The 24,549-nt window shown below is 44.5% G+C and overlaps 3 protein-coding genes across 3 annotated transcripts; 1 reads left to right on the forward strand and 2 right to left on the reverse strand.

Annotated features, from left to right (window-relative positions):
- Positions 1 to 1,346: 1,346 nt before the first annotated feature.
- On the reverse strand, positions 1,347 to 8,526 carry fam78bb (family with sequence similarity 78 member Bb). The gene is made up of 2 exons (XM_005727075.2): positions 6,910 to 8,526; positions 1,347 to 4,473 (listed from the first exon to the last, which is right to left on the reverse strand). The coding sequence occupies exons 1-2, from the start codon at positions 7,173 to 7,175 to the stop codon at positions 3,951 to 3,953; spliced, it is 789 nt and encodes a 262-aa protein (XP_005727132.1). The 5' UTR covers positions 7,176 to 8,526; the 3' UTR covers positions 1,347 to 3,950.
- A 1,069-nt stretch (positions 8,527 to 9,595) lies between these two features.
- Positions 9,596 to 13,682, forward strand: rex1bd (required for excision 1-B domain containing). Its single transcript, XM_005727076.1, has 5 exons — positions 9,596 to 9,726; positions 10,539 to 10,621; positions 10,773 to 10,977; positions 13,031 to 13,119; positions 13,307 to 13,682. The coding sequence occupies exons 1-5, from the start codon at positions 9,724 to 9,726 to the stop codon at positions 13,377 to 13,379; spliced, it is 453 nt and encodes a 150-aa protein (XP_005727133.1). The 5' UTR covers positions 9,596 to 9,723; the 3' UTR covers positions 13,380 to 13,682.
- Positions 13,683 to 13,744: 62 nt separating this feature from the next.
- crlf1b (cytokine receptor-like factor 1b) lies at positions 13,745 to 23,587 on the reverse strand. The gene is made up of 8 exons (XM_005727077.2): positions 23,310 to 23,587; positions 20,998 to 21,276; positions 19,914 to 20,043; positions 19,581 to 19,753; positions 17,218 to 17,375; positions 16,197 to 16,365; positions 14,932 to 15,113; positions 13,745 to 14,167 (listed from the first exon to the last, which is right to left on the reverse strand). The coding sequence occupies exons 1-8, from the start codon at positions 23,524 to 23,526 to the stop codon at positions 14,144 to 14,146; spliced, it is 1,332 nt and encodes a 443-aa protein (XP_005727134.1). The 5' UTR covers positions 23,527 to 23,587; the 3' UTR covers positions 13,745 to 14,143.
- Between the last annotated feature and the right edge of the window lie 962 nt (positions 23,588 to 24,549).

Here is a 24,549-nt window from a genome sequence, read left to right on the forward strand (position 1 = left end):
ACTCCGGTCCGATAACAGGCACCACACCCGCAGTAGATGTGCTCGGTGTGAGGGCTTGCAGCAAGCTATCAAATACGGCTTTTTAAAAAAACGCTATGCGTCGCCAGGTGTTTCATCAGTTTCGAGGTGTTACCTCGTTTGCACAGTATCACCTTAAAGCACTTGTTGCAGGCTGCTGAGTTTGCATCTTTTGCTGTGAAGTACAGCCAGACTTTTGACCGCTTCACCTTGGGTATTTTTAATCTGTAGCTCTGCTCTAAAAGAACGTACGTATCTGGGCCCGCCTACTATCCTTGGTAAGATAAAATGATTGGCTAGAATCCAAAGTGTATGACATCTCAGGGAAAAAAGCACCGAAATGTGCGCTGCTTTTCGGCCTGGTTACTACAGTTTATGTCAGAACTGGTGCCATAATGGCACCGGATACTGGTACCCATCCCTAAACCTATCCCAGAATTCTATCCAGCCAATTCCAGTTTCTAACAATGACGGCAGCGACTTAATTGTAATATTAGTCTTTCCTGGACACAAAATAAACTTTTAAGATATTTTACGGCGAGGATGTAGCTGTGTAAACTTCAAATATCTGCTCAATTTATCAAGACATCACATATTTGCAAAAGTGCCCTGACATTTTCAGAGACGTCTGCTACCCACCAGCTCAATAGATGACCGGGAGGTGAAGGCTCACTAGAGCGTCCCATAGATGCATGATCTGATTAGTCGACTAATCGCACAAATAATCGGTGACTATCAAAATAATCGTTTGTGGCAGCCCAACTTGCTATTGAAAATTGACCCTAAGCTTCATGTTCCCAAATCTTAGTCGGGCTGGAAGTGATTCCCTTATGAAGCATTCAATTTTTCTTTGTCTAGCAAAGATGTGCTCTACACATGTGAACAGCACTAATAAAAAGTCAGAGAGGTCGACAGTGACCACTGATTGCTCGGTAGGAGTTATTGCTATTTAGAAACTGGAGCAGCTTTTTTCTAACGCAGTTAAAAAGATAAATGCTTTAAGATCCTGACTGATAATTGACCAAATAAAAATCAATTTGTGTTCAATAAGATGTGAAACTATGATCAGAAGTTATAAACCCATCTGGAAAAGAGCTGAAAGGTTGTTTTCCCAGTAGATTTTTATACAAGTATCTTATAATCACTAAAGTCGCCTCCTGCTGGTGGTTACAGAGAACGCAGCTACAGAGCCAGCTCGTCCATCTTTTACCTACAGTCTGTGAATGTACCATGGGGACATTGCAGCCTCTTATACCCATGTAAAAATGTTACACTGTACCTGGGCTGTGGAGCGACAAAGAGGACCAAGTTCACACTTTATTTTTGGCATTTGTTTTAATGAGTTTAAAAACACTGCATGCAAAAGCCAGACAGTCTGAGAGAAAGGACTGTACGTCCTCCACATTAAAACACTGTAAAACACCGTCAGCCTGTCGCTTTCAGACAATCTAACGTCGACCGGAAGGACAAGTAGGAATAACAAGTCAGATTCACACGAAGGGCCGTGCAGCGCTCTGCTCCGAGCCCACAGGCACGGCTGTTAACTGTAAAAGACACTTGAGGCCCGGATGCACTTTGACGGCAGACTGTGTGACCCTCACGGTGAAGTAAAAATGTATTTTTAATTAACACGTTATTTTAATCGGGGCATGTGGGGGGGAAAAGAGTTCCCCACTATAAAAGCATCAGTTCTCTGCGCAAAGTTTCAGTCCAATAACGATCACCTTCTAAGTTGTCCCATCGGAAGTGCTGCTCGTGATTGTCGGCTTGGCCTCACAAACTGCCCCTGCGTCATAGCTACAATAATCAGGGTGTTGAACTATCTCTTTGTCCACATCGCTGTGCGGTTAGTGTGTGTTAGGGTTTGCAGTAAGCCGGCAGAACAGTCCTTCCTGGTGATCCTGGCTCTGTTGTTGTTCTATATGAGGTGTGTGTGTGTGTATGTGAAGGCTTGTTCGGTTCGCACCAAGAGTAATGAGCAGCATCAACAAGATAATGTGGTTACATCATCCATCTCTCTTCATCTCTGTCTCATCTGGACCAGTTCAGCAGAAGCCTTTTTTTTTTTCAGTCCCACTGAGGCCGGATGAGCAGATCTACAGCAAATGCACCGCCTGGAAAATCATCAGAAGCAGCGTAGAGGTTTCTGGTTTGGGGCACTGTTTCACCTCCTTCTAAGGTGCACGGAGGAGAGGAAAAAGCCTGAAGAGATCAAACCTCCTGCAGCACCGACAGTATACAGAGTAACTGTAAGGCTAGACGAGCGCATTTGTGGCTCGCAGCATTCATCGGGGTCATCATAAAACATATTACAGATTAAATGATGCAGATGTGAAATAGAAAGAAATACAAAACGCACAATCTCAGCCAAGTGTGTGATGTTTTACAACCACGATGAAGGCTACGAGCCAAAACACAACAGCCTAACAGTGAACTACGCTGAAGCTGTGAGCTCGTAGGAAAACAGCACATACTGGCTTTCATTTTCAGCCGCGAACCTTCTGACACACACATCACGACAGACCACCAGAGACGCTGCGAAGCAAACACTTCCTCTCACACCGTCACGTGTTTGGATATTTTGCTAACTGCTGAATGGACAATTTTTGAATGGACGAAACTTTTTTCGTCACCCTGAAGATGAACAGTCATACATTTTTTCTAGATGTAAAAAATGCTGTTTGAAGACAAAGAAAAAACCCTGTAACCGTCAGATGAGTGAGATTTAACAGGCGTTAGTTTGATATCCCAAATCTGGATGAGCAAGTACGTTGACGACAGCTGAAACGTTGCTGCGCTTCAGCAGATCACCTTCTAACTGCAGGGCTGCACGCTGCCAGGGTTAACTCAGAAGAAACTATGTTTTGGTGTGATCTCAGTCTTACATGAGTGGAACTTGGCATCAGTACGTTCCTCAAATGATAAAACCATGTTTGACTGGCTGTCATCAACACAGGCATCTCTGGCTTTTCAAAAGGCAGGGAGGGAGAAGCTCTGCAGCTCGGACGAACTGGCCACGTGCGATTGCAGGAGGGGGAAATAGTCCTGCTGCAGGGCTTCAGTCATGTCTGTGTGTATGTGACTGAAACCAAAGTGTTATTTCTGCTTTTCCTCTGATATGTCAAAAACAAGGTAGCTCTGTGTTTGCATGTGACAATCTTTGAAACACAAAGAAAAGAAATGACCCTACAATGTTTCGGCTTTACAAACGAGGCCTTGTGTGTGTGCGTGAGAGTGTGTGAGGCAGTCCGGTGTGACACAGCAGCACGCCTGGGCCCGACCCCGGGCTCCATTATAGAAAGCACACAAGCACAAACAGATACACGCGTTTGCACGCTCACGTCATCCCGGTGAGATTCTACTTGTCTGCGTCCACGACGAAGAAGGAACCCCACAGCGACGGCGTCCTCGCTGGACGTGAACGCAACGCAAACTCTAACAACTTTCCTCGCTTAAACTCTTACACAGCACTTAAGCGTACAGAACAGAGCAGGCCACGAGTATGCTGTCTTTAAGGCCGCGAAAACCTTTGTCAATTGTATTTAAGCTCCATCACTTCTTCCAGGGCCTGAGTAGCTACAGCACAGGTATCAGTTACATCCCAGCGCAGATGTTCAAGCTTCAGACGAGTCTTCCCTCTGTTGTGCAGGGCCGGAGTGCATGCCTGCACACCCGGCGGCCCAACGGCACCAGAAGCAGGGACTAACAAACTTTCTAATCGTCAAAGGCAGCGGTGGGGAATTAAGGCGGTTGTCCCCTCAAGATTCAAAGCACTGCAACTCTGATGAGGTCATCAGCACGTAATGCAATTCTCAGCCTGCTTATAAATATCATTTTTGTCTGCTTTTGCGTCTCATCTGATTATCCTGTTAGCAGAATTGGCCTGATATGATATGATGTCCAGAAACGGCCAATCAGATGCACGTGGTGTTCTACTTGGGCGGTATGACAACAACCGGAGGGCCTCTCCTCGGCCTCCACATCAGAACCTGGGCATCGTTGGCGTTGGGCCTCCCCATGGCGTTAAGAGGGATGGGCTCCATTCGAGTCAGCACCCGCGGCTGGTCCTGGTGCACCCGGCCCACCAGCCTAGCCCTGGAACCCAGAGGCAGGGACGGGTCCACTGCGATGTCAACCCTCATCCTCCACTTGATGGTGTGGAGCAGGATCTTTTCCCTGGATGTGGTGTTGAGCGCCACCAGCCAGGTGGTGAAACTCTGGTCTCTTTTGATGTTCGTCAGTAAAGGCGTGTTAGATTCGCTGACCGGCACAGCCCAGGTAACGCTGGGGTAAAAATTGTCATTCATGCTGACGATGAAGCGGGACGGCTTGGACGTGGGGCCGACTATGGTGACTGTCTCTGTCGTGTTTCCGTACCAAGGGTAGCTCACGCCATCTGAGTCGCTGATGGCCCGGACCAGGCCTTCACGGAGCTGAGGCAGCTCCCAGCTGGACCTGGAGGAAGACAGAGAACCAAGAGATCTCTGGGTAACTCCAACATTCATTCAAAAGATGTTTCATAGATTTTAACTGACGTTCAAACTTATTAAAAACACAAGTTAAGCCACTGTTGCTGTGTATGACGTGTATAAACATGGCACCAAATCCACCGATGAAAGTAGTCCCCAAAAAGCGCATTTGATCCCTGTTAGCTGCCCCTTAATGGATTCCAGGAACACGTGTAACGTGTCTGTTAGTTTGCTAATGATACCAGCATGACTAGATCCAGTTGTGGTGCTGTGGCGATTGTTTTTCCTACACTGAAAAAAGAAAATGTTGGATTTACTTAATTCAACAGTGAGGACACTGGTTGAACATAGATGTTTTGCTTTGGCAGCAACTTAAACAACAAGTTAAATCAACACAAGTTATTCATATTCAATACACCTGTGTAGTTTGTGTTTATAAAATGTGATTAAAACATGTTTAGATGAAGTAATTTCAGCTCTTGAAATATTTTTATCCTTCACAATTTTCTCACTTTATTCCAACACTATTCAATAACTTTTTATCCCAATACTATTTGGTTACTTTAAAAACTACACATTATCGTCATATTACATAATGTACAACAAAGTTTAGAGTCTGGTTAACAGATTTATAACAACTTCCATCCATCTTCACCAGTCTATTGCAGGGCCAACATGGAGAGAATTGTTTTAACCAATTAACGTAACCCCAATAACTGCATGACTTAACTGTGGGAGGAAATAGAGTCCCCACAGAGAATTCACTGCATACTACACTGAAAAAAATGAAATTGGGTGGTTGTTACATTTACAAAATTCTAACGTGTAATTTGATACAATCTAGTAAGAATGGTTAGTTGCCTGGACTCAAGAAATACACAAGATCACACAAGATTTGAAACTGCAGGAAAATCACTGGAGTTTTAAAAGGCAGACAACTACACACACCACATGTATGCTATCACTATTTATTGCGGTTTAAGCTGTCAAGGACAAAAACGTATGGAAAATTCTGCATCAAGCCTTGAAATCATAGCTTTTCCTACTTTTGTTAAGCCTCGGTTGACTTCTTGGTGGCGTGGTGGTTAGTGCTGTTGCCTCACAGTAAGAGCATGGGTTCACTGGTTCAAATCCACAATCTGGCTAGTTTACAGTGAGTTCCATCTGAGTACTCTGGCAAAAGCTGCCAAAGCAATTGTGTGCAACCACTGTTCACTTAAGGAAATCCAACATGCTCTTTTTTTCCAGTTTAGCTGGATTCGAACCCAGGACCTTCTTGCTGTGAGACAACAGCGCTAACCACCACACCACCAATCAAGACTTGACAGCTTAAACCACAATAAATAGCAATAACATACACGTGGTGTGTGTATGGTTGTTTGCCTCTTATAACTCCAGCGATTTTCCTGTGGTTTGAAATCTCGTGTCATCTTGTGAATTTCGTGAGTCCAGGCAACTAACCACTCTTATTAGATTTGATCAGGTCATCTGAACAAGAACAAATTAAGTTGTTGAATTTCATGCAGATCCTACATAATTTAATTATGTTCACCATAGGGACATGAAATTATTTTGTTCAAATTACAAGTTAGACTTTTGTAAATGTAACAACCACCCAATTTGCTTTTTTTGAGTGTATTTGGAGATATTTGTTGTCTTTGCTTTGCTTGTTTTTTGATTGGCTGCGGATTATTTTATATATATATTTTTATATTTCTACCAAGCTTTTAGTTATGTGATACTGTATTTCATTAAGCCGTTTTGCTTTTTAAAATCTATTTTATTACAGGAAATTTCTCTTTGTTGGGCCAAATTGTCTAAAAAAAGAAAGAAAGAAAGAAAGAAAGAAAAGCTATGATGGTTCAGTGTGCCAGTGGATTATCATCATCATCCCTTTGTTGTAATCAACAGCTTTGTCATCTGGAGGCCCCCTACCATCTATTTACCATGCCATGTGACCAATCCGATGACAACCTAAACCCCATCCTCTCACCCGTGCATGCACCACCCACACCCCTGCACCCAGCAGGATTAAACACCCCCTCGCATATGCCCTCCAGACATAACGCGTTTGTGTGTGTGTGAGGTGGGGGTGTGGGGGAGGACATGTCTCCGTGGGCACAATTTGAGTGTGAGAGCAGCAACTGTTGTTTAGCTCCTCTAATAGCAGCTTTTCTATTTAGGTGCCAGAGTCACAGGAACAGAATCTGTCGGTGGGCGTTTGAATGAAGGAGGCTGACGAGCTCCGTTAACCTGCTGCGTGCACAAATGCTCCCCGAGCGCGTGCAGCTCGGGCACGAACGCGTTATAGTTATTAGAGTGCACGGAGGCGCGCCGTCACGCACGCGCTCCCGTTTTCCTGCATCTGAAATCCTGTCACGCGCGTGTAACTGGGACTCAGGTGACAGAGGTGTGAACTCACATGCCGACGTCTCCGTAGGTATTGTAAAATTCCATATGGGTGCACGCCTGGATCCAGCCCACCACCCAGGTCTCGTTGCGCGGGACTGGAGGCATCACAATCCGCGCAGACGCTTTGAAATAGGGCGTCTTGTACCGAAGCACTATGGGCGAGCTCTCCTCGATGACCGTGGGGCAGTGGTCTATGGTGGCGGACAGGTCGCACACCACGATGCTCTCTCGTTTGATGCGTGACTTGTTACAGGCGATGCTCTGGATGCAACCCATGGCTGTGCGGGTGGAGGTGGCGGTCAGCGGCGGCTAAGTGAGCCTGACAGGCACAGCTGGCCGGGACTCCACCGACACCGCGAGGCTGTGCATCCGATGAGATTATAAGGCAAAGGTGGGTGCTACCACGCTGCAGGCCCGGGAGGGTACCCGGTAACGCAGACACCCGCCCTGCTGATGTGCGAGCACATCTGCCCGCTGCTCTGGGGCTGACCCTGCGCGCTGACCTCCGAAGGATCTGAAGCAGAAACAAGGGAGCAGATAAATCGAGTGTCACGTGAATTTTAGATGCAGGGATGATTGCATCCTCTCCTCTAAACCCCAGCGGTCAGTTTCTCCCGGAGGATGCGATCCATCCGCGCTCCTGCTGCAGTCCCTGCCCGTAACCTTTGATCCTCGCCTTTCTGCCCCGAGCTGTCATGTCACAACAGGCGTCGGGGGACCGGCGGACGCTGGGACACCGGCAGGGGGACCCGAGGATCGGGCGGCGGTGTTTGGCGGTGCTGAACCGTGCATGAGATGCTGCTGCTGATGCTGCTGGTGCTGCTGCCGGTAACCTGAGCGAGGTCGTTAGGGTCCGTCATGCCTGGCCACTCGACCGGAGGGAAGCCCGGTGGAACAAGCCGGGAGTCCGAGCATCAGCGGTGGGGTAACCAGCCTCCTTCCAGCCACCACCCGGAGGGCAATTCCCGATCAAAGCCTCTAGACCCCGGGCATCAAATCCTCGCAGTGCAGAGCGAAAGAGCGCCGAAGGATCAAAATAAGAAAAATAAGAGAAACGGTGTCATAGTAACCGCGCCGCGTGCACCGCGTCGTCCTCCGCTGAAGAAGGCTGCGTGGCTGTGCGTCGCTGTTCAGCATGCGCGGTGCTGAAGATGCTCAGCCGACCAATGAGCGGCGGAGGGAGACCGCACGGGAGCAGCTCTGCGACCTCTCCCCCCAAAAATACCAAACCCCACAAACACGGAGTCCACGCACGTGCCACTCTGCTCAATTTTTTAGGAGTGACTCCGCCCTGGCAAAGCACCTTCCCGGGGGATTTGTGCCGAAGAACAGCACCTTTAACAGGAAGGGTCGTTTAATTGGTTTGAGAACATCAGGCTTTTCAAAATAAAACTGCCACAGTCTCGGCAAAACGACATCACCTCACGGTGCTCCGGGATCTGCAGCCTTCCCCTACCTCCACCCCGGCAGGCGGAGGTTTCAGATAAAGTGTTTTACTGGCCTTGCTCACCTTACAGCTACCCAGAAATTACACTACTACTTTACATATAAGTATATATATCTACACACACACAGAATACGTTGTTCCTTTTGCTTTACGTCTTTTAACATTACAGATTTTTTTGTTTATAATAATAAAACATACATGGGACATTTCCATTTATTAATAAACAACTAGTCATAATAATATCAGATGTGGTGCCACAAAAATATATATCATTTATTGGAGATAAAGAAGCTACTTGTGAATATAAAATGCGGCAAATTGTGCTGTAGATGGAGAAGTGGGTCGATTTAAGTTGATAAAGATGGCTGAATGCAGGATGATGGCTTCTGAAAAAAGCTTAAACAAGATGCAGATTCTTATTTATATGCAGTGCTGTGAAAAAAGTAGTAACTGACATCAAACATTTAACTGGTATTGGAGGCCATTTTTGCCCAGTGTCTTTCTTATTGTTGAGTCATGACCTCTGACCTTAACAGAGCCAGATGAGGCCTGCAGGTCTTCAGATGTTGTTTTGGTTCTTCTGTGACCTCCTGGGTGAATTTTGGTGGGCTGGCCACTCCTGGGAAGGTTCAGCACTGTCTGCAGTTTCTCCACGTGTGAATAATGGATCTCACTGTGGTTCATTGGAGTCCCAGAGCCTCAGAAATGTCTCTGTAATCCTTTCCAGACTGATAGGCGTCAGTGACTTTGTTTCTCAGCTGTTTGTTTAGATCTTTTAGCCTGCTTCACGTTGTTAGACAGTTTCTATTTAGCGATTTCTTGATTCAGCAGGTCTGACAATAATCAGGCCTCGGTGTGACAGTGTAATTAAACTTTGCTTTCCAAAAACGTAGTTAATTACAGTTAATTTAGAAAGGGGAATTACTTTTTTACTGTATATATCAGGTTGACACCGAATGTTTATAAGATGGCGCAGTTCTATAATTCCAGTACTGTACAGTACAGTGCGAACTTACTAAATTTTGTGAAGAAATTGTATCTGCGTTTGGACATGTGTAATTAGTTGTTTTATCTATTTATTTCTTTTGTTTGTTTTCTTTCTGGTGTGTAATTGACCTCCTGCTTTGTTTATGTGCATCTTCACTTTTATGTGAGGAGGGGTTCAATAAAAAGAAAGAAAGAAAGTCTCTTTTTTTTATGCAACCGACGAGTTCGAGTGCTTTTATTTTGGAAATCAGCCATTTACAACCTCATGTTCTTCATTTCCGGGTCAGGTTGCTGATTCACATACAGGAGGAAAGCGGCGTGTTGGGCTTATAAAGTGTAAACATGGTGCCATTATAAAAAGCGGAGAGTCATCCCGGGTGTGTTACAGCCATGGTGAGTTTCTTATTTCACAGTTTAACTTCGCAAAAGCCCAACTTTAAAGCTAACACATGTGCTAAGCTAACCAAGCTAATGGTAATTTGGGAACCTCCAGCTAGTGATGCTGAAGCATTCACGCTGCTGAGTCAGTGAAGCAGGACTTTTTCTGTTTAGTTCGCTCCTGTAGAAACCATTAACAGAAAAAAAACAGCAACTTGACTTCATTCTAAACTGGGTCAGTAATCTTGATCTTTTTTTTCACGTTACATATTATTGAGTATTTAAAACAGCCAAGATATTAGTTAAAATTCAAGCTTTCCATCGGTGTTTGTGAGAAAAACTAAACTTTTGTTATTTGGTATTTATACCATGTTGAGTGGTCACGATTTAATATGTTAGTTACACGAATGTTACCCCTATGAGCAAGCACTTGGTGACAGTGGGAAGGAGAGAACCCCTTTTAACAGGAAGAAACCTCCGGCAGAACCAGGCTCAGGAAGGGGTGGCCATCTGCCATGACCGGACAGGACAGAAGACAAGTTATAGAAGAGAGCCAGACATTAATAATAAATAATGATTCAATGCAAAGACGTGTATAAATACACAGTAAGTGAAGAAGAAACACTCAGTGCATCATGGGAATCCCCCAGCAGGCTACACCTATTGCTGCATAACTACAGAAGGATTCTGGGTCACCTGATATGTTGCAATGAGAAAGTGTAGCTTCAGATTTGTAATCCAGTCTGAGTAAAAATACATCCAGTGAGTCTCCTGCGACCTGATGTTTTAATATATTTTCATTTTGGTGACCTGTCTCGTTTCTCCAGGTGCCTTCAGACTTTAAAGCCCTGATCCAGAGATTTTATCATCTTCAGTCTGAGCGGGTTGAAACCTACCAGCTCTTTGAAGAGTACGTTTGAATCTCTTGATAATGCTGTTAAACACACACAGTCCTGTCTCCAGTGATTACATCATGTACACAAACAAGAGGAATCTGTATTAAATGACTAATTGCCCCCCCCCCCCTGTTGTTTTTGTGATGGCTGCTGAATGTTTTCCAGGGGACACGAGGCCTACTTGAGGACAGGGCCCCATTATGACTTTGACCACTACAGGCAGCTGGTCCATGAGATAACGCAGGCGTTCTGCGGCATCTCTAAGGAAGTGCTGGAGATCAAGGGCAGGCTGCACGACGGGTTTGACAGACCAGACCTCTCCGAGCACATTGAGAAATTGCAGAACAAAGAGAAGGAGAAACTTGAACTGGTATGTAAGCACTTTCTGCATGGGTCACTTTTTAGACCGAGGCAAAGTCGAGGGGAGTCTAAAATATAATATACGTCTGTGTGGTGATGAGAGATTTCCTCAACGGGCCTTTGGCAAGAAACTATGGATGCCAGTAAACATGATCACAGTAAAGGCAACAAGGCTGTGTTATTCTCTTTGTCAGAAAGCAGCACGTTCCACTCACTTCTGACCATTTGTTAAACATAAATATGTATCCTACTTTAGCGAGCCGCCGACAGCATGCCTTATAGTACCTGCTCTGAACACAAAGACACACACGTTGTTCGCACTCGTTCAGAACATCTAAAACGGTTTGTGCTAGAAAGCAAAACTATAAATATATAGATTAAAGAAGATTATAAATGACTGACCAGAAAAGATGAGCAGTTGTCAAAGAGGAATTTGTGTTGTTTAATAATGTGGTGTTAAACCGTACCTGACAGATAATGTTTCAGAACTTTTTCCAAAACTGGATGCAATTCTACTGATTCACCACAAGGAGGCAGAGTTTTTGCTTTAAACGAAAATCATTTCTTAATCGTTCTTCAGCTGAAAGCAGATTTCCCCACCATCATTGTTGAGTGTCAGAAATCATTTGTAGAGCAGCAGTTTGTTATAAATCCTCCAGTTTACATCACCGATGGAGTAAAGCTGTGAGAAAAGCTTCTGGAGGGATATGTTTGAGATTTCATATTTGAGACCTGGATCTTTTGAGGTTGATTTATCATCATTTTTTTTTCCCCTGTCCACCTCTCACACACATACACTCTCGATGCTAAGAGTTGATTTGAAAAGGGGGAATGATCGGGTCACTGGTGTTTCTTAAGACTTGCTGTGAAGATGTGGAGATAGCAGTCGGCCTGTGGACTCATATTTCCATCACCGTCAAAACTGGACACACCTTTTCGACTTACTTTGTATTAAAATTGTATTAAAAGTAAACAGAATCATCTGCTAGGAGTTAAATTGCTTCAAAAAGGCACAGCACCACAAACACAAGTCTAGTTTGCTGGGATGAAATCCAGCAGTGAGCTGCCATCCGTCAGCCTCCACCGGTCATTCAAAGTGACCAGCCTGTAAGCTTTAGTATCACTTTAAATCAACACACTGTTTAAAGATATATGTGGTGATTTTTTTCTTTTTTAGTGTGAAGGGGAAAATTAGCTACAGAAACCAAAAACCTTTCTTTAAAGCAGAATGGAAACATGATTACTGCACAAGCAAGTCCTTCATCCCGAGGTAAAATGCCCAGCACAAAACCCCCTCCATAATAATGTTACCATGGTGATTTAAGTTAGGGGAGTGGCCGTTTTGATTGACAGCTGTGCAGATGCAGCCTGCTGTAGCTGGAAGCTTCACCTCCACCAGTTTGAACTACTGTAACGAACCTCTTGACCTTTTTTAAATCTTTATTATTATTAAAAATGTTGACGTCTAGGCTGGATGTTTGGTTATTAAATGATCGTTTTGTTATACCACTATAAATCATAAGAACTGTGCTTCCTTACCAGCTTACAGCAAAATAAATACCATGATGTGACCTATAACGAAGGAGAAAAGGCTAACTTAATTTTGAATGACACCATACTTAAAATCACTTGCAGAATAATTTTCTCTCCTTTCCTGTGTAATACCTGAAGTCATGCACTATTAAAGTTATTTAAACACTATAGATCTGTGTTTCCTTATTCTAGTGTGCCTACCTGCAGGTATTTGTAGATAAATATAATTTTACTGTCATTTCAAATGTGAAACATTGAAGTTCCTTTTAATTACGGGCAGTATTACAGAGTGTTGGACAAATTTGACCACCTCAGTGCTTCCCACATTTTCACAGACTTCGGTACATCTGGTGTTCAGAGATGTTGCTTTGTTCTTTTGTATAAAGGTTTACATTCCTCTATAATTCAGCTCCCTTTCTTCCAGTAATGTTATAAAGCTCCCATTATCTCCGGGTTAATCATCCGCCTTTCCTCCATCCTCTGCTGATGAGTGGTTTGCATAAATCTTATCTGATGTGCCCTCTCAACAGACGGCTAAGCTGCAGCTGGCCAAGCAGCAGGCCCAGGATCAGCCGGAGGACCAGAGCTGTCAAGAACAGATTCAGGAGATCAAGCATAAGTAAGAGCTGCCATTACAGTCCCTCAGTTTACTGTGCTCGCTTCCCATCAGCTCGCTGCTGAGAGGCTCAGTTCTTCTTCTAATTGATCCGATAATCTTTGTAACTGTTCCATATCAAACCAGCACAAATAAAAGTGTGTGTGTGTGTGTGTGTGTGTGTGTGTGTGTGTGTTGCTTCGTTGCCCAGGATCATCCAGAACAAAGAGGCTCTGAGTGAGATCATGCAGGACTTCAAGTATGACTCAGAGGAGTGCGACTGACAGCTCGCTCCCAGGAGGTAGCCTCTGTCTCGGACACTTTGAGCTGCACTTATCGATCCCCTCCCCCTCCACCCGGCTCCACCCAGCTCGCCGCTGCAGTCTTATTCCTCCCGGAGGGCCTTTAACATCCATCCTGCGTGAGTGTTTGTCTGCAGGCATGCGTTTGTGTTACTTCAGGGCTCAAAGAAAGAACTCTGCTGGCGCTGTAATGAAATGTGTATATAAAATATTCAGAAGGTGTGATCGGTTTGGAGACGCTCTCTTTGTTTGGATTGTATTTTTAAATAAAGACGCTTTACAAGACAAGTTTTGCTCTTAACTAATAACCAGCTGGTGTTTGTACACTTTACATCACACACAGTAAAAATAGATAAAATATTCACTTAAATGTGCAATAAGCTAAACGACATTTGAGCTGATCTGGTGACATGCCGCAAACTTTCACTTCCAGAGACGTGTTTATCTTACATTCTGTTAAACACAAAGCAGTTTTCGAGTATAAATTTGCAGTTTTTGAAGGCGTTAATATTTTTTGTTATTGCTAACAGATCTAGCAGACAGACTGAATGAAAGGCTGCTTTGTCTCGGTTATCTCCCACTCGGGCCTTTTAAAATCAAGAGTGTGTGAGCGCACAGCCTCTGCAGCGTCCCTTGGACGGGAGTTGGACCTCTCAACACTGCGGGGACCCTGCGGACCAGTCATCTGTCAAGCTTTCTCGATGTGCGTCTTGAATTAAATGCCACAGTCACGCCGAGTTTCTGTGCTATGAATTATCTTCTTGCAGAATCTGAAAAGACAAAAGCAGATGGTGCTTACTGGGATAATTCAGCTAGGAAAAAAAAAGCCACCTCCACTAATCGTCACATTTCTCTGTGTGACTGCCGCTTTTCTCCTCGTTCTTATTCACCGTGTTGCCTCTCGCTGCCTTTCTCTCGAGGTAATCAATGGGAAGCTGTCACACTTTGCGGACAAAGACATTATTCAGACGACAGCTTGTCCCCTATAAAGCACAAAAAAAAAATAAAAAAATCCAGGCACCTCTGAGCTAATCGAGTCAGGCAGACCAAAGGTTTCTTCAAGTTCAAGGACTGAGCGTCAGAGGACGTGAACTCCTCACAGAGACTCACAAACACAGCAGATCTGGAGGCTTTGCGTGCCATTTGGGCCGAGTTATTTCTGTGAAAGGGGAACGCTCGCGCCAAGAGAAAACAAAACACAAAAGGAACACATTACCGAAGGCTGTTAATTACATTTACGTGTTTATTTCTCTTTGTTGTGGCCATCAGATGAAGACGAGAAGTCCACTCATTAAATATGTAATAAAATCAGAGTGCTCGACTGAGAGCGTGTCTACTTTCATGCTTCCACCTCTGGGCCTGTAAAGTCTAAACCGCACATTTTACCCGATCATAAAGTACAGACTGAAACTTCACAGAGCAAGTTCAAGAGAAATCCTTCCCCTTTGTGTTTGCAAAGATGCCGACCATATGATGAAGCAAAGGCAGGGTCAGAAATTCAGCTGGGGCCGCGGACACGGCCGCGCTTACCTACCTGCTTGCGCGTTTTCTGCGATTTCTGCAGCCACACCCTCCACTGATCGTACAGTTTCATCGACATGCCGCCGCAGCCGTAGGCGTGCTTGCGGACCCAGCCGAAGAACTGCTTGAGTTCCCGCCGCAGCGTGGAGTTCTGCTCGCCGCTCTTAGGGTCGCACGAGCCGCTCTGCAGCTGCTCTGGGAGGAGACGGGGAGGGGGAGGAAAAAGGAAGTGAGAAGATGCGCAGGTGAAGTGTGAGCACAGGTGTGACTTTTTAAATATCAGAAGAAGTTATGCATTAAAGAAAACGAAGCATGTTCCTGACCCGACTGCTCTGTGAATATTTGGAATGATTCTTATAAGTTTAGAGTTCTTTTCAGGTCTTCATTAGACAATCAAACGGAGCAGGGTTGAATTGAGACGCTGCCTTCAGAAGGGTTGATTCTCACAGGCGGGAAAACTCGTTCAAAACAGTCGTTGCTGCAGACAAAAGCTTCGATTCCTATTTTTTCTCCTCAATCAAAGACATTAAAATACGCTTTCCATCTTTTTGTACCTAATCTGTCTGATTGCGTGATAAAAACAAACAAAGTTACTCTATCGTAGCTCAACACTGCAAAACCGAAAATCCAAACAGAACCTTAGTTTCATTGTGACGCCGTGTGTTTGTGGAAGCGACACTCAGTTTCTGGGCTCTTGTCGTCTGCCACCATCAATTCTTTATTGCAAACAACAGAGCCCGATAACGACTTCCTCCCCCTGACCACATAACCTATGTAACTCATTATCTGCCCCTCCAGCTCCCAAACCTGCTTCCACTCAGGCTTTATAGGCCCTGTGTGCGCCGCTGACAGACATGCCGCTTTTTAACTTGATCAATGTTTGAAGCCGACGACAAAAATCTATCAAACGTCCCCGCGGCTCTCCGCAGTTCCCTCTAATCCTCCGTCTGGAGATCCCTATCAAGGTACGTAGCCTATTGATGTTTGGTTCCTTTTAGGCCACATGCGGTTTGAATCTCCTTGTTCAGGATGTTGGATCGGGAAGGAGGACACATTGTTCTTTTTTTGGCTTTTAATTGGCAATGAAAGGTTGATTATTGGAGAGAACGGAAAGAACGGTCAAGATATGTGGGCATCACAGACGCTTGGGAAGCATTTAAAGGCCATTTAAGCAAAGAGACAGTCAGGGACAGGAAGGACTTTAGTGACAAATGTTTGCTACATCCAGGCTGATAGCTTTTACTTGGAGACGGCGTCTACTGTATTTCAAGTTCCTACCACTGCTGGGCGTGGAGGCGGCGGTCGGATGGCTCCAGTCGCTCCAAATGCCGGCCTTCCTCGAGCCAAAGATGCCCACTGGGTTGCACCTCACCTGGACAAAATAGACGGTCCCAGGCTGGAGGCCTGCGAGGCGGCACGATGTCAGATTGCCGACATCGTCCACCAACTGATGGAGAGGTCAGAAAGAAACAGAGTTTGTAAGGAGACAGTTTTGACAGCTGGTGGAGGAAAAGCAGAAAGGCCATAAATGCCTCAACGCCGGATATCAGTGTCACTGTCAGGGACAGTAATCCACCGTGAATCCATTTCACCTGCTTTGATCTGAATGAAAATGAGGACTTCTGACCTGAAAGTGCTCAGATCCATTCTGCAACATGACACTGAGCTTTAACTTAAGGCTAGAGTCATACATGATCAGTCCTGCAGCACATGCGAGCCCCGAACTCAAATCCACAGAAGACCTGAGACAAATTCGCCAACTGTACCTGAAAACTGCAGCTGTACCAAGAAGCACGCTGCACACTCCTTCAACAGGAGATAACGATGTGATTTTGGCTCTGCTATTTTCTCCTGACTGCCTCTTATATAAAGTTAATTAATCATTTTTAATTTCACGGTCTTAGCTCTGAACGCCTCCCCACATTATTTTTAGCGTCTGAAACTTTTGTTTGCTCTGCTTTCATCCTGAATCTCCTCTGGATACTGGTGACTTCGTATTCAATAAATATTACGGTGTTTGCTTAATCTTCTCATTCAACAGAGAAACATACAAAGCAGAGAAACAGTAAGGAGCTTTGGTTAGAAAACATCAAAGAGAGTTAAAGGAGGAACATTTTGTGCACTTTTGGATCAAAACCAAGCTTCAACACTTAGAAGCTATAAATCGCTAACGACAGCAAGGAGAAGATTTGTTTTACAGCGAAGCAAGAAGCTTCACGTTCATCATTGCTCACACGTTTCCACAGTAGCTACAGAGAAAGTGCGTGTAGGCGAGTCTGCGGGTTTGTGTGCGGACCACCTTCCAGTCAGCGCTGTCCTCCAGTCGGTAGCGTATCTGATATTTGGCCTGAAACAGGATGTCCTTGAGCTCGGGGGGGATGGCCCAGCGGACCGTCAGCTGGTCCTCGAGCTCGCCAACGCGATTGACCTGCACGTTGGCGGGAGGGTCTGTGGTCACTGCACACACAAGGGACATCTATTAAAGGGTTTGCATGCACCAGGTGTAAAGTCCAACAAGGCAGGGATGACCAGTAAGAGATGAAATGAATGAAACTACTCGGAGGCTGCTTCTTAAATCATTAACACTCTTACGTGCAGCTTTAGAGTATTTACTATATTTGGCCTCATCCTTGGTCTGCTTTACCACACGATCAAAGCAAGAGCTGAAGCTTCACAGGGAATTTCCACCGGTACAGATGAACTAAATAAATAACTGTCATGTGGAAGGAAAAGCAGTGCAAATAAATATTTAATGGGGACCAAATATTATCCAACTTTATATTTATATCTTTGAACTCCATTACAGCAAGCTTGTGTTCATACTAATCGTAATTTATCTGATACCAGGACCTGGTGCAGCACCTCACGTCATCCCCTCTCTGAGACGTACCTCACCATTCCAGCCAGCCTTCTTCCGATTGGCTGATTGTCAGAAACAGCAGGTTTCAATATCATTTGCCTTTATTTTTTCTGTAGTAATAACCCCAAATGAAAGAAGCCATTCTTGCACTGGAGAAAACAACAGCTTACGACCACAGCTTAAATAAAATGACTGTGATGGCGTGCAAGATATAGTCTGCTCAAAGTGGCATTTACATGAAAAACTGTGTTAACATGGAGCAACTCAGATTCATTTTTATTTCCAAATCACATCAGTCGCCTCAAGACAATCAGATGAACCCCTGTGAGGAAAGACTTGGAGACAGTGGGAAGGAAAAACTCCCTTTTAGCAGGAAGAAACCTCCAGCAGAACCAGGCTCAGGGAGGGGCGACCATCGAGAGACTGATTGGGTTGAGGGGAAAAATACTGGACAAAACCCACACTGTGGAAGAGACGGAGATTACTAATAGGTAATAATTTTTTTAACTGACGGTGTATAGATGGCGCTTTCAATTTAATCAGAGAAAATCATACCTAAATTTGCTGCCGTCTACAGACAAAAATTCCCATCTGAGATCCGAGAAATTCAGAAATTCCTCCACATTATAAATGTGGTTTCTGCAGGACGGTGATCTTTTGCAGCTTTGCTTTCAAACAGGAAAATAACCAGAACACAACCAGCTGGTGACCAGTTGAGTGGACTCCCTACTTCAAAGGGTCGTGCTCATTATTCATTCACTGTGACGTGTTGGCATCTGTCTCCAGTTAGAAGCTACACAGCACTTATCTGCAAACCTGCACACGTCTGTCAGAAAGAAGACAACCTGCAACTGGTTGCTGCAACCTGAGATTTTTACTAATCACAGGTAGGTTTCCATGTTTTGTTTTGTTTTTGTTTTTACTGCAGTGCGAATGACTCATTAATGTGTACCCTGGTATGATTTTTTGGACCAGCTGATTACAAAAATGTGTGTGATTAGGACAATTTCAAAGTGATTCCACGTTATAGGAAGACTACTTGCTGTCATGTTCAGAGGTTTCCTAATTTATCATTTTAATAGTTAAATGCTATTAAAATGCTAAATTAAAAACCTGGTGCTGTTCATTTAGTGTGTGCGCTTCAGTTTAGGTCAGTCTGTAGTTCCTGCGAGAGCACGTCGTTCCCTCAGTCAGTCTGAAATAAAACAAAGTGGCTCGAGTGCTATGAAGGGGAGGAAGATGAAGGCAAAGAGGATGGCAGCACGAGAGGGAACACTCGTTAAAAATGCTTCCCATTTGTAACCTTCCGCTTGAGACATCGCTCACTGTGTTTCGGCTGACGTGTCTCTTTGTTCGGCTCAAGATGAAGAGGGAAACGGAGCCGGCAGAACTCATTGTTTCTGGTATTCTGGCAGCGCAACGCATCACACACGGCGGCGCTCCTCCTTCGCCTCCAGCCCACTCACAGCCTCCACGCTTTCTGTTCCTCAGCGTCCAATGAGGATTCACAGAGAGAGGATGCCGAGTTCCAAAACACAAAGGCTGCTTTATGAAGTGCGACAGTTTACCGGAGGCCTGTGCAAGCAGATGAGGGCTACACTAATCATAACGCCACAATTTCAATTCCAGGAACATGTGAAGCCGTCACGTGAGGGGCATCTGCTAAGGTTAACTTTTACAACATGACAGTTTTGTCTTAGAGCCACACGCTGGAGCTCTGCAGACAAACGTAAAAGGAGAGGGGGAAGCGTAAAGCTGAGCTGAAACCCTCTGTTAACTTTAGATAGACGTCTCTCACTCACCTACATCGAGGATGTCCAGGGTGGTGATGTCAGAGGTAGCAGAGCCCAGCTGATTGGTTGCTTCCACCCAGATCTCGTACGGAGTGAAGAGGGCGATGTTGCGGGGGATGTAGCAGGAGTAACGCTCGTTTCCCGTGCTGTAATTTTCACACTCCTTCTCTTTGCCGTGCCATCTGGACGCAAGAACAGAGACTGAATCTGGTGTTTGCCGCCACAGAGGCAGACGGTGTTTTTAGGGGTTTGCATCCTCGGAGTGAACTCTCCAGTCTATCTGAGGGCGGCGGGATGAGGTAATCACCTGTAAGCTGCGACAGCGGGTCTGGAGGCACTCACCTCAGTTTGTACTTGAGGGTGTATTTGGTCGGGACGTGAGTCTCGCCCTGACCACCCAGGCTCCAGCGGCAGCTCAAGTCCTTCGTGTTTCGGGACCAACAAGTTAGATTGACGGGCTTCTCGGGAGGCACTGGAGACAAAACGGAGCAGAAAACAGAAGAAGAAGAAGACTGGTGTCAACCTATTACAATAAATAAAATAAAAACAAACACTAATGTCGCCTTAAAGATACTGCATGAAAAAAAGCACAGACAGACATAAAGATTATAATCAAGAAGGAACAAAGAGTAAGAGAGCGTTAATCACACACACAGTGAGTGTGAGCCACCTGATGCTTCATGTGGTTTTAATCGAGGTTTCTTAAAAAAATGAATTTTGTCCAGAAAAAGTTCAGCTGGAAATCATTTAACTTTGAAATCAACTCAACTAATCTTAAAACGTTTAGATCAGAGATCTCTGAGAAAGTTACAGATTCACCACATCGAACGTCAGACTTTACTCGAGTACTGACACCTCCCTTCCTAACCTTAACTGAAACTTTTCCACAAACATATAAGCAAGTTTCATGTCAGAGTGAATGTTTATTACAACCTGAAACCCTTTGCTTTGTTTTTGGACCATCTCCTAATCTTCCCTCTCAGTATTAAATAGGCTTCGTTCCCATAAAATCATCTATTATGGAAAATATATGACTATACTTTCATAATGTAAATATTGTGTATGTGTATGAGTATAATAATTTCTGCCTTCATCAGCACATTAATGCAACAATGAGAATTATATTAACCTGTAGTATCACTTTAATAAAAATAACTATGATTAATATGATTCTTATTATAACTTGCACAAATGAAAATTTCTGATTAGGCAGACCGTTTAATAACAGCTGAATTCTTTGAATTTTGCCCCCTACAGGACGACACAGGAGTTACATCTCCTGGTTCATGTCGCCTGTTAGTGAGTTTATTCTGCAGCGATTGCAGTTCTGCAAAATTAATACTGAGCTAATAAAGCTGATCATGTAATTATGAAGTGTGCTCATTTATAATGCCATCTGCAAAGTCAGTGTTCACCCTCCACTTACTGCCCACGTAAAGGCAGGATCCAGCCAGGACGCGTCCGTCCGCTCCGTGGCACACCAGGTTGTCTCCGGACCGCTGCTGGGATCCACTGAGGCCGTGAAGGGTGACGCTGAGGACGCTGGGGGAAACCACACTGTAGGCGCTGCTGGACACGCGCGCTCCGTTCAGCGTCCAGTATAAAGTGCTGGCGTGCACGCCGAGCTCAGGGCTCAGCGTGCACGTGGCCGTTAGACTGGAGCCAATCAGCAGAAAGGGATCCTGGGGGGAAATCACCGCCACATCTGGGTGTTGGAGACACATGGACACAAAACAACCTCTTAAGCCAAAACCAGTATGAAGGCTTCATGTGATAATCAAGTCCTGTCATAATCAAGTTCTCAAAGTCTAATTAGTATTATGCTCTATTGTATTGTGCATCTGCACCTTATTGTTGTCAATGTCTACGCATGGGACAGTGTGAAACGTAATTTCAATTCCTTTGTATGGCAAGTACATTTGAAGAAATTGACAAATAAAAGTATTCTATTCTATTCTATTCTCTAATTACTGAATGTGACAGAATAAATACCCAGAATCTAAAGTTGTTTAAGATTATCTACAAAACCAGAAGATCCTCACATCCAGACCTGACCAATAAAATAATATAATACATCATCTATTGACGGTTTTTAGAACAGTCCCTCTCTCTTCCCCCGTCTACACATGAATGTGGAATAATTTAACCAAAACGTTCCTCGGAGGTGAAAAATCCTGTAAACTTGCTAATGTTCTCTTTCCTAACAGGACTACATTTAGATTTGAGGTTTGTAGCTCCCCCCCAGTCATCGTTTAACCATAATTAACTGCGCTTTCTTCAGCAGCATCCCCAACACAGCGCTCGGCGGCTGTTTGTCTGAGTGTTTCTCAAACCGACAGCAGAGCCCGAGGTGAAACCACAGCACTTATAACAAGAAATCATTAGAGGCAAATTTTTTTGGCCAGCCGTGGGAAAACGTGTGTGTGCGCGAGTGTGTATTCATATCTCTGTGGGGACCAAAAATGGGAAGTTTACTATACTTGTGCGGAGCAAATTTTTGAGACTCAAAATGTGGTTTTGGTGACACTGTGTGTGTGTGTGTGTGTGTGTGTGTGTGTGTGTGTGTGTGTGTGTGTGTGTGTGTGTGTGTGTGTGTGTGTGTGGGAAGCAGCAGCCTCTCGGCACATATTTATGACCCAGTAATGAAGCGGATTTATGGAGCCCCGCTAGGATCAGTCAGAGAGGTCACCCCGGTTTACTGGTGAAACCTTGAATGCTTTTCCATACCGCGACCGTCTGAGGCGTGAGGTTTGCCCCTGTGATTGATAACCACGAGAAGCCCTCCTCTCTGTGTTTGAATGGCACCACCGGGCTCCTTATTCACAGATATTTGAGTTAATGTGTAGAGTTTTATGAGCCGTGCTGCAGGTGGGCGGCGGATAAGCTTTCTAACATGTGTTTCACTTCAGTGTTTTAATCTGTAATGTAAAGAGAAAATGTTTGAGGAAGAGCACAGCAGTTCTCATCCTCGGCCCTCGGTGAGAGGGAATTAAACACAGTGCTAATTATGAGCGCAGTAAACAATATATCTGTGATAATATGAAAAATGAATACTGTTCTAACTGCACACCTCAGTTTTCTGTTATATGCAGGCACAACATCCCATAGTTCATCCCTTGGGTTAGATGCCTTTTCATGCTCGCATGATTCAGTGGTCAGTGTTAACAAACAAACAAAACCCATTCCTCTGAAAATGGTCAGGTCTGACGACAGGACCGAAAATGAGCGAAAAGGCAGCCAATCTCCAAAGAAACACTTTCAAAGACCTTCAGAAAGCTGGAGAACTGTTGCTCAAGAGCACTCGAGGAATGTCTGGCTTCTTGGAGGCAAAATATAAAAATGTTTTAAAGGGAAATTAGGAGTGGCTCAAGACTTTTGCACAGTGCTGTATACAGTTATCTGGCATCAGTTTTGCCATAAAGCAAGTACAAAGTCATAGGTAAGATTTCCTCTATGATCTTCTTCTTATTACCTCACTGACTGTCAGGTATCACACAGACACATTTACTGCATTAATACATTTTAAATAACGTTATTTTGCAGATAGTTCTGAGTTAGTTTAATCCTTATAATCGCTATGATTAAGAATAAGAATTTTTACAGGTGAGGAACAAACTTGTTCACGCAGTTGAACGTGAACTTGTTCTCTTGCTTCGAGCGCTGCTCTGCACTCTCCTTTAGACAGGATCGAGGTGACGTAGCTTTACCTGAAGTTACCGAAAGTTAGGTGTTACTCACGTGTCGTGGAGAACAACACGCGTGGAACCAGGAGGATCACCAACACGATGGGAATCATGCTTCTCTCTGCTGCTGTCCGCTCGCAGCTCCAGGAGCTGAAGCTGGAGGAAGAACTGCGCAGCTGCACTCCGTGAGAGAGGATCCCTCCTCTGACTGCAACCCTCACGCCCCGCCCCCCACAGACACACACACACTTGCACACTTTCCCTGCTGCCATCGTTCCTATGCAGAGAGATGCTTCAGGTGAGGCGGTGACAACTGTCAGGTTTGAAAATCTCACCTTTCCTGACATCACCACGCCTATTACAATACGTCATTTCCTGTCAGTGTTAGGCGAGGCTTTATCCTCACCAGTTAGTGATGGAAGTTAAAGTCATGTGATACTAAATGATTTTTAAAAAGAAATATTCTTATGTAAAGAAACGAAACCAGTCATCAGTCCAAGTATCGAGCTCCCTGTTCTCTCACAGCATATTTTTTTTAACACAACCCCACTGAATGCAAAAGCTGTGGGGTTTGTTTTGTTTTTACACCTGTAAAACAACTTATTTTAAGTTATTACAGTTTATTAGCTCTAATGCAGGAGAACAGGTAATACTGTATTTTGTGTTTTTAATAATATTTGGGCTGCAGTCTTTCACCACATGGATGTAATGCTCTCACCTCTGAGTGAATCTGTTCTATCCTGAAGAGTGGGAGGCATACAGTTGTAAACTTGCCTAATCCAGATGTTATTTCACAAAACACATTTTAAAACATCTGCACCAAAGATATTTTCACCGATGTAAAAATGGATTTAAAACATCGCCCCTGCATTCACACAGAATTGGCACTAATGAGATGACGGGAAGAACAATGCAGAATAAAAAGTGCATCAAGTGCATTTTCCAAACACAAGAGGAAAAACTGTAAAAGCCCATCTGCAGGTGAGGCTCTGCCTTTTTACACAGAAAATGGAGCGCTGCTCAGGTCGATGTCCTCAAGATCACAGCATCAGCATCAGAAGGTCCAGAGAGTGATTAGAAATATTAAGAATAAAAAATGACACTCGCCCACAGATATCCACCCAAAGCAGAAACGAGTAATGGGCAGTCAGAGACAGAGGAGGAGCCAAAACACTCTGTTTCATTAAGAGCTTACACACAGTTAGCCCAGACACTCTCAGATACTGTCAGATACTCACAAATACTCACGGATACTCTTAGAAACTTACAGATACTGTCAGATACTCACAAATACT

The sequence above is a fragment of the Pundamilia nyererei genome, unplaced genomic scaffold (genome assembly GCF_000239375.1).
Source record: "Pundamilia nyererei isolate P.nyererei 1_Seehausen unplaced genomic scaffold, PunNye1.0 scaffold00023, whole genome shotgun sequence".
In the NCBI taxonomy this organism is placed as follows: domain Eukaryota; kingdom Metazoa; phylum Chordata; class Actinopteri; order Cichliformes; family Cichlidae; genus Pundamilia; species Pundamilia nyererei.